Here is an 11,698-nt window from a genome sequence, read left to right on the forward strand (position 1 = left end):
CTATAAAGGCAAACTGTGATGTGGACCGACATGAAAACACACACTCAATTTACACACACATGCACTCCTACACGTGTACGACAACAACACAACCCCCACCTACACTTATAACAAAAAACAAACACCCAAGGGGTGAACTTTAATAAGGTCACAACTTTTCAGAGTTAAACAACAAGTACTAGTCAAGACCCACTCTGTTACCATGGTAACCAAACCAGAAGGTCAGTTACCTTAAAAGCTTGACCTCGGATTAATCTGATCATCAAGTAGATTAGACCCATCGAAAGGTTCCTGAAGAAAATCACCTGACGAAAAAATGGAACTATACTTACGGGAGTTCTGTGTGTTAGTAGTTGAATGAACACGAGAGATGAAAGGGGTGCATAAGACATTTTAATGCTGTATTTGAAAACAAGACAAACATATGCATACATTCTCGACACATAATTAAATGCAATTAAAATGGTACCTTTGTAATATACTCAGACGAAACACAGATGTAAAGATTTTATTTAATCATCTATAAAAACAGTTTCTACTGTAAATACAATACTTTCTCAGTTCATATGATAACCACATATAAAATGTCTGTTTTCTAAGAGACTCTGCATAATAATCACGACTTTATCTTATTATAATGTTAACAATAATAACTATAATTAGATTATTTATCACTCCTGTAAAGTCAAATGTTTTGTCAGCACCAAAAATGTTCATGCATTCCTTTTAAATCCACGTTCTCAACTGCAGCCCAAATGTCCATAAGTGGTTGTTAGTGGCAGAGCTTTTAAATGCAACACGAAGGGCTGCAGATCAGGAGAACTGATACTTCATGCTAAATCCACCATCAAAACAATTCTATATTTCTCTGCTCCTTCGTCCAAAGAGAGGATTTGTGTTGTCGATCAGAATGGAATTGCAAATTAAGCTACTCTACACTGCTGAAAAAACAGAAAACAAAATTAATTATCAATATTAAAAATGTCATATTATCAAACCCCTAATCTATCATTTAGAAATAATATTATCCTGTTCCCTACTCTGAGCAGAAATTATTTTTTTATATAGTCAATATTTAAGCCATACAATCTTAAGAATACGTTGTAAAATATAGTGGCTAATAAAAAATGTATATCAAATTAAACTAAAAAAGCTATACAGTGTCAAGATTACTTCGTAAAGTAAAGTGGCTAAATCCAAACAATGTATATTAATTCAAGTAAAAGGCAAAATACAAGGTCCATCTTTTGTATCTTAAATTAAAATAATTGACTTTCGTAACAACATTCTGTTTTCACGTGTGTTTCTGTAAAGAGGTTGCTGCTGTAAAACTGATTTATTAAATCAACAATCAATTATTTCATCAAGTAAAAGAGTAAGTGGACACAGGCTCTCTCACCTACTCATGCAAACCTTTGGTTTTACACCATCAATCAAAGTCTTTCTATTAATACTTAAGATTTAAAATAACTTATCAGGCCTTAAAAAAAAAAGCCTCTGTTTTCCTTTGGTGAAAATGTCCTTGTACAGGAAGTCAGAGTGGGCAGTGGTCCCATCTCACTTCCATGTAGTGGCAGTGGAGCGAACGCCTGTTACCCCCTTGGTGCCCTTCGACCCCAGGGATTGACCCGAGCGGCTCCGGAGATCCCGCTCAGCATTTTCGCTGTGAGCCTGTTCCTCGTCATACCTGGTGGAACAGAAAGAATGCATTTGAAAAGGAACACAAAACAAGACTTAACAAAAACACACAGAGATAAGTTTGCTATGATTTGACACTTTAAATAAAATCGTATAGAGTCATTTAGACACATTTAATTTAAATCAACAAAGCTTTATAGACATTAATGTTAAATATTTTATCTGAAAAAACATGTTTCTTTTAAAAATTCCTCATATCCACTACAGTCCTCTACCAACTCTAGCTATCGAAGGGATAGGGTGACATCTAGTGGTGAAAATCTATAGCGGAAAATAAATCGTTTCACGATGACCAAAAGAACACAAATTCAAAAGGCATAAATAAATCGTAGAACCTAAAGTCGTTCACTTCTTTTTTGTCCCGCAAGAAATGAACGTTTAGAATAAAGATGTTGAGTGCGATTAAATCAGCAACTTACGTTTTTCAAATATTCTTATATTAAGATTCACATTTGGTTTTTTAAATTAAAGATCGAAAACGATCGTTATAAAAATAATTAACTAAAAATATACATAAGAGTGAAAAATATTATTTATAAAACGTATGTTGACAAAAAGTCCTTCGAGCCGGATTTGAACCAGCGACCTAAGGATGTCTGAAACAACCACTACAGTCCTCCGCTCTACCAACTGAGCTATCGAAGGTATGCAGCATTACCGACCCCTGGCGTTAATAATTCTGAACTAACAAACGCCTTTATTGTCATGATTGTTCGCACCTACATTTACATTTCTAATGTATATTATTGTTTAACTGTCCTATTAGTAACGATTATAGTCAATGACAATAAAAAATAATTTAAAAATAAATGTCTGATGGCTCTGGTTTGCATTTCCTGTCAAATATCAGTCACTATAAAGAGAAAAGAGTCAATTGTATCTTTCATCATTAATAGATTAAGGCTATTTTCTACACAAGCAACAGTACAGTGATTATTTGATGCAAAGAAATGACAACCTGCAAATCTAAATAATAATTATTAATTATTATTATCAATTCCCATGAGAACATCAGGCTTCTCTGTTACTTACAGGACTTGATAGTTTCCCAAAGCCTCTCGAGGAGGACTGCGGTTCCAGCGACAGTCGGGGATCTCGCCGTTCGGGGTGACGATGTTGAGCGTGTCGTTGATCAGGTGGTATTTAAGGATGCGGTCGTTGGCTGTGCTGGAGGTCAGCGAGGGAGACGCGTTGACCTGGTGTGTCACACAGAAGCCACATTTCCCTTTTGTGTACGTATCTTGTTTATTTTACCGTTACGTTCTTATTCTTTTACTCATCTATGAAACCACACATATCATTATAAGTACGAGTCTTTACAGTGTATAAATAATACGTTGAGCTGTGCAACATGTCACGTGGATTTCTCAAAGCAATACCTCGATCAGCCATGGCTTTAACTTGTCATCGATGATGATGTCATAGCCATAACACTCGAAGCAGTGTTTGTCGTTGTTCATCACCGGCTGGAGGGGAAACAGAAATACAGTTCACTGGAATTAAACTGAATCATTAGAGGGTGAGATTGGTCTTCCCACTGAATAAATAAAATAAAAATAATGTTTTTTTTCAGTGTTCACTTACTGCCACTGCCTTCAGCGACTGGACCAGGATCCAGTGGATCTGATCGAACAGTCTGTTGGTCACCTCCTTCCCTCTAGTGCTCTCTAGATACAAGCGCAAGTTGCTGACCGTCCACTTTCCTCCATGTACATGGTTGTAGTCATCCTAAAAAACAAACAAATTAAAGTCACTAAAGCTGTTGAAGTGAAGTTTTACAGTATAAAACATATAAACTCATACCCCATGTTTCTGGATGGCCACATTAGTGAGGTGAACAAACATGTTCTCCAGCTCACTGGTGCTGGGTGTGTACTTGACGGTGCAGAATCTGCAGAAACCCAGCTCGTACCTAGGGAAAAACAGACCACAATGATTGTTCACAGGCTCAAGGGAGACATTTTGACAAGCTGCAATCTCACATGTAGCACTTCAGAGGGCGGTACGTGGTCACCAAAACATAGAGACGCAGGTCGAACTTCTTTCCTCCAATCAGCAGAGGATTATCGATGTACAGGGAAATGACATACGCCTCCTTCCCACTTGAGGCGGCAACAAACCTAAAAGGGTACACATATTGATTTATATTTATAAATAGGGGTGTGCATTGGCAGGAATCTGTCGAACCACAATACAAAGGCAACAATACCAAAGCCTATTGCAGGATCAACAACATCTTTGTAGTATTGCACAATTTAAGAACCGCATGACTCTACAAAGTTGTAAATGCTTTTGTTTGTTTTGAATCCAAAATATGATGAAACATCATCTTAAAATAATGCTGGAGTCGATGGTATCCTCTCATACTAAGTCATCGCCGGAATCTTTGTTTTTTTTAACTGCGGAGGACGTTTGACTGATGACATTTTTATTTTTTATTTTACACTTAATTGAAAGATAATAAATTAAATAACTATGATAAAAAGACACGTCGATAAATTGTTGTACAATAATAAAAAAAAGGGTGATAAATCTCTGTGTTTATCAGACACTAATAAGTATATTAATCACAGTGCAAAAGAACACATTCATAAGACAAATGTGTCTTTGTTACTCAAAGAAGTTCGAAATGAGCTCACGTAGAGGTGCGGCTGTCTCTGGACCACTTCTTGATCTGCGAGAGTTTGTTTATGAGGAAGATTCCTTTCCCCTGAGCCTTGCCACAGGGCTTCATGATCCAGGTGCTGGACGGGTTCTTGCGGAACTCCTCCACAAACAGATTATAGTCGGCAGGGAGCATGAAAGTCACAGGAACGAAATCTGAATCACAAAGAGAGAAATTTATCAGAGGAGAAATGGTGACACCGATTCACCGATTGCTTCAAACAGTTACCAAGATAGGTGTATTTTCCATTCTCGTCCTTCTCTGCCAGAGGGCTGCCTTCCTTTTCCAGCTCCTTACGGTAGCGTTTGATATTTTTGATCATCAAGTCCTTCCTGGTCAGCTCATAGTGGTTCGGGAAGTGGTTGACCATCTGTTCGTCCGTCAGTCGATAGCCGGTGTCCACGCTGAACACAGTCCGGATGGTCTGGATGCTCATCCTGCAGGCGTTCAGATCATAGTATCAAGTGTTAGTAGCCAGCGTTCACAAACATTCTTGAAACATTTATTTTTCATGACTTACTAAACAAAGACATACCAGTAAAAGTTCCAGTCTTCGTTTTCTGTCACTTGGATCCATTCTCTCTTCTCAAAGTTGTTGATGAGCACTGATTTCTCAATGTCTGTCACCCACTTCACCTTCCCAGCCATGCTGCCTTCTTCCAAAGAAGAAGAAAACACTATGTATTTATTTACTCATTAAGATGAACAGAGTGATTTCCCTAAGAGATAAATCGTATACTATTCAAAAAAAATGTCGACTAGATAACGTTCCACTTACCACTGGGTGTTGCATTAATATTTTTCTTTCATTAAGTTTTTAACTTGTGTGTCTTTTTACATTTTTCATTATTCTTAGAAAAGTTTATGAACGGACAACTCTATTATTTTACTTTCCTTATAATCGATCAGGTATGGATGCCTTTTAAATAACTCTTGATTTGTGTGTGAATTATAACTCTATAAACACTTTGAAAAACAAAAATATGTTATGTTTGATGTTAGCAGTAAACACATTTCGCCATGAGATGATTTATTAAGTAATGAGTATGTCTTTATCTATTTAATAAACTTGTTTTTTTAATTGACAAATTATTTTACTAAAATGATTGTAGTTTTTTAAATGAACTTTTTCATATACAAAAAGCCATAAAGAAAAATTCACCATAAAGAATGTAGTTGACATGTTAAAATTGTTAAAAAATAATCCAAAACAGGTGTGATCTTCAGAAGGAATTATCGGTATAATAATAATAATAAAATATATTGTGTTACCTTCCTGAGCATGAATGTCACAGCAGAGCCAGTCATCAGTCAAGCTAGCTCAGTTAGCAGTTAGCTTCTGCAGGGCGGTTGTCACATCACGTCCATGACAGCGACTGTGCTGGACCAGAGACGAGAACCAGGACCGAACATGTTCTTCAGCTCTATAGAAAAAGCACAAATGCGGTCCATAGCCGGGGCTCCATCACTTGGGAGGAGGCTCGCGTTTATCCGCACAGGCGTCGTAAAGCTGGAGCGTCGATTCCCATCACTTCACAATAAAAGTCTCTGTTAGCAACTTGCTACTAACGGGACAGAAAAAAATACATTAAAATGAACAAGTACAATGAATCAAATATTTCTTGCCAAAATGACCGAGTTCTATGGCCGCAGGCTGTTTCCTGACTATCTATGTTTGAAATAACCTAGCAACAGCAGTGACGTCATTGTAGCAGGTCTGCATGAACTTCTATTTTTAAACATAAATATTCAATTCAAACTGTAATTAAACAATTCAAACATTTTACTGTAAGCTAAATATATCCATCAATATACATGATCAGGACGACAAGAAACTTTTACGATTGTGGTGTAAAAGGAACGGATTTCATTTTGCCGCCCCCTAGAGACCATGGTGCTGAACTGCAGTGGAAGGTGTGGTCAGCGGCAGTTACCTGAAGAACGACGAGATTAAAGGACGCTGCTGTGAGTGCAGATGACAAACCCAAATTATTCCAATATTTATCCTCCAGTTAACATAGTAAACTATGTGTTTTTGTGTATTACAGGGCGGCGTCTACTTTAATCAACAAATAAGGTAATTTATTTTTGTATTTATTGTGGACAGGCTCCACATGTTGGAAGTTTATAACAGTAAAAATATCTATTCATAATGTTAAGCAGTGAGAAGTCGGATTGGTGATATTGTGAGTGCGTCATTTAGTAAAACGTGATTTTCTTGATGACCTTGTTGGCCTGAAGGTCAAAGATGTGATGTCATCTCATTGTTGTGTCAATCTGAAGAGAGTAGTAAAGCAGTTTTTCTTAAGTTAATAATGTAAATAGCCATTTTTAAACACAAAAGGATTACAAGTTTCATCAGACTGGGTCTCATGCATTTCCTGCTACTTAATTTGTTGTGTGTTATAAGCAGTTGGGTTGATTTGTTTTATGGAAATGGTGAATTTGCATCTGACACAAGAGAGAAGCAACAACATGAACTGGTTTCAGTGCAGAGTATTGTCTGAGAAATAAAACTAAATACAGTTGAAATAATAAAGGAACGGCCAGATTAGGATTTTAGAAGTTTCTTTGACGTTGCATGTCTTTGTTCTTGGCAGTAAACATCGTCCACTCTGGGAGACAGTACCTTTTGAAAACCTAGAAAAGCCTGTTTTCATCAACCTCCGTGTTGTTCCTAGTTACACAGCTGGTCACATGACCCCAGTATTTACACAGCCTATGTCTGATCGTTGAGATAGGCTGGTATAACACACGAGTGAGTCACGTGTCGTGGTGGTTTATTTGCATTCTACCTGACTTTTTTTTTTAGATAACAAGATGGTGGAACAAACGAGACAGCCCAGCCGTGTGGTGACTCCCCAGGCTGGACCTGGTGAGGCCAGCAGCAGTGCCATGTTTGATGTCAACCTCAGGTATAGTCATACGTTAAATATACTGTAGTAACACATAAATAGATACATATGGTGGGGCAAACAATATGTGGCCTTTGCGTCATTGGATCTCTTTATCATAAAGCTTTATCTCGTCATAAAATATTTACCCATTGACAACTCCATAAATCGAACAAAACAAAGACAGTATTCGAAAATATTGTAAAAATCAAATTTGAAATTAGAAATATAGATAGAAATAATTATAGTGATATATAATAAAATAACAGTTTTAACTAGATTTACAGAATAAAAGTGAATGGTCATTTTAAAAATGATACATAAGCAGACAATAAATAGAGAGCACATGTAATATTTATATACAGATATAGGTGTGATTACATAATAAGGCTTAAATAAGCTGTAAAAAACATAGATATTTACAAATCAATTACACATCTTAAGGAGTAATGGAAGACAATTTAGTAGTTAAATATTTTTGATAGATTATTACAAACATGTTTAAAGTTGATTTTAACCCTTGCGTTATCTCAGGGTCAAGGTGACCAGAGGGTTACTACAAACATTTGTTAGGGATTTTGACCTGAGCTAACACAAGGGTACAAAAAGAGAAAACATTTATCTAATAACATTAAAAAATATAATTGGCTTTATTTAAATATTTGTGAACTTTACAAATATCCCTTGAATAATAGGTAACACTAAACTGAAAATGAAGAAAGTGACTATATCCATTTAACTTAAAAATGTATGGACATTTTTCAGTGGCAAAAAGAGACAATTAATATTATCTTTAATTCAATTATTATTATACTTTCTTCAGGTTCACTGACTCATTTGCACGGGTTCTTGGTCGTCACTTGGCTGCTATTGGGGACCAAATGGATCGAGAGTTGACCGGCAGACACTCACACCGGTCACCACTGCACATGCTCAGACCTGCCCGTGCTTTCACCAGAACCATATACTGGTACCGTAAACAGCCCCCAAAAATAATACTTGTGATTGTTCTGAGTGATGTGAAATCCAGACTATCTAACAGGGACGTCCACAGTCCGATCTGGGGGTGCCATGGTTTGCATGTTGCAGTGAAAGCTTGGATGGCTGGTTCTAGACAAGGAAAGGGATTCAAAAGATCCAAAGCCATTGCTGTCTGGGTAACTCTTTTTGTTTTACTAATCTTAAAAAGTATATATATTTATATTAAAATTATAACAAGTAAAAAAGTTAAAATAATTATTGTTTTAAATGTTTTTATAATAAAAAACATGATTGTTTATCTTTTTACAGGCGTCTCAAATGTTTGGACCGATCGCCTGCACTGACTGGACCCGGGCCGTCCTCATGACTGCCGCCCTGGTGGCTGCATTTACCGTATTTGGTGTCATGTGGGTTGATTAGAACACATTGTTGGTTACAAGTCATTCTTTTTAATATTTTTTATGCTTACCTTTATATTCAAAAAAGAAAAGGAGAAAATTGCAGTTTTTTTGTTGTTTACCTTTAATTCTGTTGTTGTTTTTCCATGTTAAATTTATGACTGGTATTTTATGACCGTGAACAACAAATCATGGGGTTGTCCAGTGTATTGTAGCATCCACTTTTTCCCACTGGAGTGTTTCTAGTCTGCAGATTTTTTCTACTTGATGATCTTCTTACTGGTCTAAGAAGAAAACGTCCTATGGCTTTACTATATTTTAATTAAGGGGAGCTGGACTTTCTGTGTTGGTTCAAGTTTTTTTTATGACAATTAAACGTTTGGAAAAAAAAAAAATTGTCGTTATAAAAAGTATTTATTGGTAATCCAAAGCAACCACAGGAGCCAGTGTGTAATACAAGTTCATTTCAGTTCTGAGTTTCTGTGTCACAGGTGACATCCACATTCGAGTACAACGTATAAGCTTTTCTGTTGCACTTGTGAAGCGTGGCCCCCAGATGCCTCCCGGGGCCGAGCTCGTACGTGTGAGGAAAATTGTCTCCTTTTGTTCTCTGGTAGATCTCGTGCAGAGTCTGCTCCCACTTCACCGGCGACACAAGCTGCTTCACCAGCTGCTTCTGGATGTGCTTTTCGTTCATGTAGCGTTTCCCGTCCACGTTGGAGTAAACCCTGATCAATGGACGCTTCACCTGATTTAAAAAAATGAAAATAGCAGCTAGATTAACATCACATATTCCCACATTCTAGACCAGATAATCCAATACATTTGTTCGACATGAACATGCTCTAAGGCTTTTTCAATATTCATAATACAGTTTTAAAATAACTGAGCCACAGGGTTTTGAGAATAACCTACATTACCTTCATTTTATAAAAGTTTACACCTTGAAAATTTCATGAAACATGCATCTTGGATACCTCTATCTGCCTGAGAATGTTTCTCAGCGGTTCGGTTGCACTCTCCATGAGCGAAGTGTGGAAGGCCCCACTGACTGACAACGGTTTAGTCCTCATGAAGTGGAAACCTCTCGAATTCTGACTTAGAAATTCCAAGGCCTGCAGGAACAACACAGAGATATAAATATTTTATTCAATTATACAATGTGGTTACAATTTAAAAAATCTATATAGGATCAACACGGGCGCTACCTACCTGCGAGTGTCCTGCGATGACTCTTCCATCAGGGAATAGATAGCTAGCCACAGTGCAGACGGGTTCTTTTATACCCAGTTGTTCACAGTGTTCTTTAGCCTGCACACAAGCCTCTTTGTACCGAGCCTGAGGCTTCCCGATGACGGACAGCATACCACTACTGACCCGCTCCGAAGCTTCCTGCATGGCCTCAGCTCGCACCTTCACCACAAAAAGAGCTGAGGACAAATTAAATGCGTGTTGAGTATTAAAACTTTTTTTTTGGGGGTGGGGGGTGGGGTCATGTTTACCTTCTGCGAAAGTAATTGCACCAGAAAACACAAGAGCTGCAAACTCTCCAACACTGAATCCTGCTGCTGCAGCACAAGACTCGATGGCCTGGAGAAAAAAATTGGAGTGAATGACACATGACCTGTTCCATCTTCACAAGTTGTTTGAAATAAAAAGCATACCAACTTGGTGGGCAGGCTACAACCCTTTACTGGGGCAGAGTTAAAAACCTGAGTTAATTTTCCTTTTTTCTGCAGTTTGATCTCGCTTTCATTGAAGTAGATCAGTGGGTGGAGGTAAATTTGCTTGTATTTACGTACGATTCCATCAGAGAAACAGATCTGATCTGATCCAGCCTTACACCCAGCTCGGGCTCTGAGGTCTGTTGATCAGAATCTACTTGTGGTTCCACGCACACGGTTCAGAACCAGAGGAGAGAAATCCTTTCAGGCTGTTGCTCCTAAGCTTTGGAACGATCTTCCTCTCTCTTTGCGCTTGATGGAGTCTACTGACTCCTTCAAGAAACATCTTAAGACGTTTTTATTTGTTCAGGCTTTTCCTTGATTTTCTGGAACTCCTGTTGTGTTATTAGTTTTATCTTGCCCTTTGGACTGTATACTTTATTGAGTATTGTTTTGATTGTTTAAGCGCTTTGTGACCCTGGTCTGGAAAAGCGCTATACAAATAAAAATTACTTACTTACTTACTTTAACTAAAGTAGAATGAACAACTTCTCTACCCACCTGCGGATTTTCATCCTTTATTCTCTCGACAGCAGCCAGGGAGGTGACGAACACCGCCGGTTGAGAGTGAACAGTCTTCATAAGCTCGCTCTTGGGTCCTTCTAAGCACAGCTTCAGCAGGTCATAGCCCAGAATCTCTCGAGCAGCAGAGAACAATTCTTTGACATTCGGATACCGCAGAAGTCCACGACCCATCCCGACGAACTGGCTGCCTTGTCCGGGAAAAAGCAACACGGTCCGGCCATGCGGATCCTTCGCTGGCCTCTGACCCTGCATCTCGTCCAGAGGGTTAGTTTCATCTTCCGAGGGAGAAGAATCCTCTCCCTCACCTGGACCTTGTTGGTTCGTGAACAACCTTCTTGACAGGACCAGCTGTGGCCTCAACTTCCGTGTACAAGCTGCTATCATCATGGCAGCCTTTCACTTCCTTTATCGGTTAAATGTCAGCCAGAGGAAAATGTAAACTTCTAAATATATATATTTTTAAAGCAAGGGTCATTGATCGCTCGGCATGCTTACGGGGGCAGCCATGGTTTTTGTATATCGGTAAATCGCGTGCTTATTTCCGGGTGGTTTTCTGCTAATTCGTGCGACATTGTCCCCTTTGGACAATAAGGTGTACTACACATAGATTTTGTTTTTCCATGTGTATACTGTTTATAAATGTATTATACGAGCCGTTCATGTTTAAAATATATATATATATATATATATATATATATATATATATATATATACAAACTTGTTATTTATAGTACAACATGCATATGGAGAACACACATGGCTGCAACTCACAACAATAATGTGTGTTTATGAAGCAGTATTCTCTGTGCTTGC

General features: G+C 38.0%; 3 protein-coding genes and 1 non-coding gene across 8 annotated transcripts; 1 reads left to right on the plus strand and 3 right to left on the minus strand.

The window, feature by feature from the left end:
- Positions 1 to 371: 371 nt before the first annotated feature.
- ttll1 (tubulin tyrosine ligase-like family, member 1) lies at positions 372 to 5,998 on the minus strand. 3 transcript variants are annotated; one of them, XM_087787333.1, is made up of 10 exons: positions 5,636 to 5,998; positions 4,899 to 5,016; positions 4,592 to 4,800; positions 4,338 to 4,518; positions 3,681 to 3,818; positions 3,502 to 3,610; positions 3,283 to 3,426; positions 3,078 to 3,164; positions 2,731 to 2,894; positions 372 to 1,687 (listed from the first exon to the last, which is right to left on the minus strand). In XM_087787333.1, the coding sequence occupies exons 2-10, from the start codon at positions 5,009 to 5,011 to the stop codon at positions 1,558 to 1,560; spliced, it is 1,275 nt and encodes a 424-aa protein (XP_087643459.1). In that variant the 5' UTR covers positions 5,012 to 5,016; positions 5,636 to 5,998; the 3' UTR covers positions 372 to 1,557. The 3 variants fall into 3 exon arrangements, with proteins under 3 accessions (XP_087643459.1, XP_087643458.1, XP_087643457.1); XM_087787332.1 differs by having other exon boundaries at positions 4,899 to 5,019; XM_087787331.1 differs by lacking the exon at positions 5,636 to 5,998 and having other exon boundaries at positions 4,899 to 5,025.
- Positions 2,257 to 2,343, minus strand: trnay-gua (transfer RNA tyrosine (anticodon GUA)). Its single transcript is given in 2 exon segments — positions 2,257 to 2,292; positions 2,307 to 2,343. It is a non-coding gene; the product is annotated as a tRNA-Tyr (tRNA).
- Positions 5,999 to 6,256: 258 nt separating the features above from the next.
- bik (BCL2 interacting killer) lies at positions 6,257 to 8,997 on the plus strand. Of its 2 annotated transcripts, none has more exons than XM_087785877.1 (6): positions 6,257 to 6,328; positions 6,412 to 6,440; positions 7,176 to 7,278; positions 8,081 to 8,227; positions 8,312 to 8,414; positions 8,548 to 8,997. In XM_087785877.1, exons 3-6 carry the CDS (start codon positions 7,184 to 7,186, stop codon positions 8,656 to 8,658), a joined length of 456 nt encoding a protein of 151 aa, XP_087642003.1. In that variant the 5' UTR covers positions 6,257 to 6,328; positions 6,412 to 6,440; positions 7,176 to 7,183; the 3' UTR covers positions 8,659 to 8,997. The 2 variants fall into 2 exon arrangements, with proteins under 2 accessions (XP_087642003.1, XP_087642002.1); XM_087785876.1 differs by having other exon boundaries at positions 8,300 to 8,414; positions 8,548 to 8,984.
- Positions 8,998 to 9,031: 34 nt separating this feature from the next.
- mcat (malonyl CoA:ACP acyltransferase (mitochondrial)) lies at positions 9,032 to 11,391 on the minus strand. 2 transcript variants are annotated; one of them, XM_087785875.1, is made up of 5 exons: positions 10,862 to 11,391; positions 10,139 to 10,226; positions 9,849 to 10,066; positions 9,614 to 9,751; positions 9,032 to 9,384 (listed from the first exon to the last, which is right to left on the minus strand). In XM_087785875.1, the coding sequence occupies exons 1-5, from the start codon at positions 11,270 to 11,272 to the stop codon at positions 9,103 to 9,105; spliced, it is 1,137 nt and encodes a 378-aa protein (XP_087642001.1). In that variant the 5' UTR covers positions 11,273 to 11,391; the 3' UTR covers positions 9,032 to 9,102. The 2 variants fall into 2 exon arrangements, with proteins under 2 accessions (XP_087642001.1, XP_087642000.1); XM_087785874.1 differs by having other exon boundaries at positions 9,849 to 10,226.
- Between the last annotated feature and the right edge of the window lie 307 nt (positions 11,392 to 11,698).

This window comes from Callionymus lyra, chromosome 3 (assembly GCF_982586985.1).
Source record: "Callionymus lyra chromosome 3, fCalLyr1.hap1.1, whole genome shotgun sequence".
In the NCBI taxonomy this organism is placed as follows: Eukaryota; Metazoa; Chordata; class Actinopteri; order Syngnathiformes; family Callionymidae; genus Callionymus; species Callionymus lyra.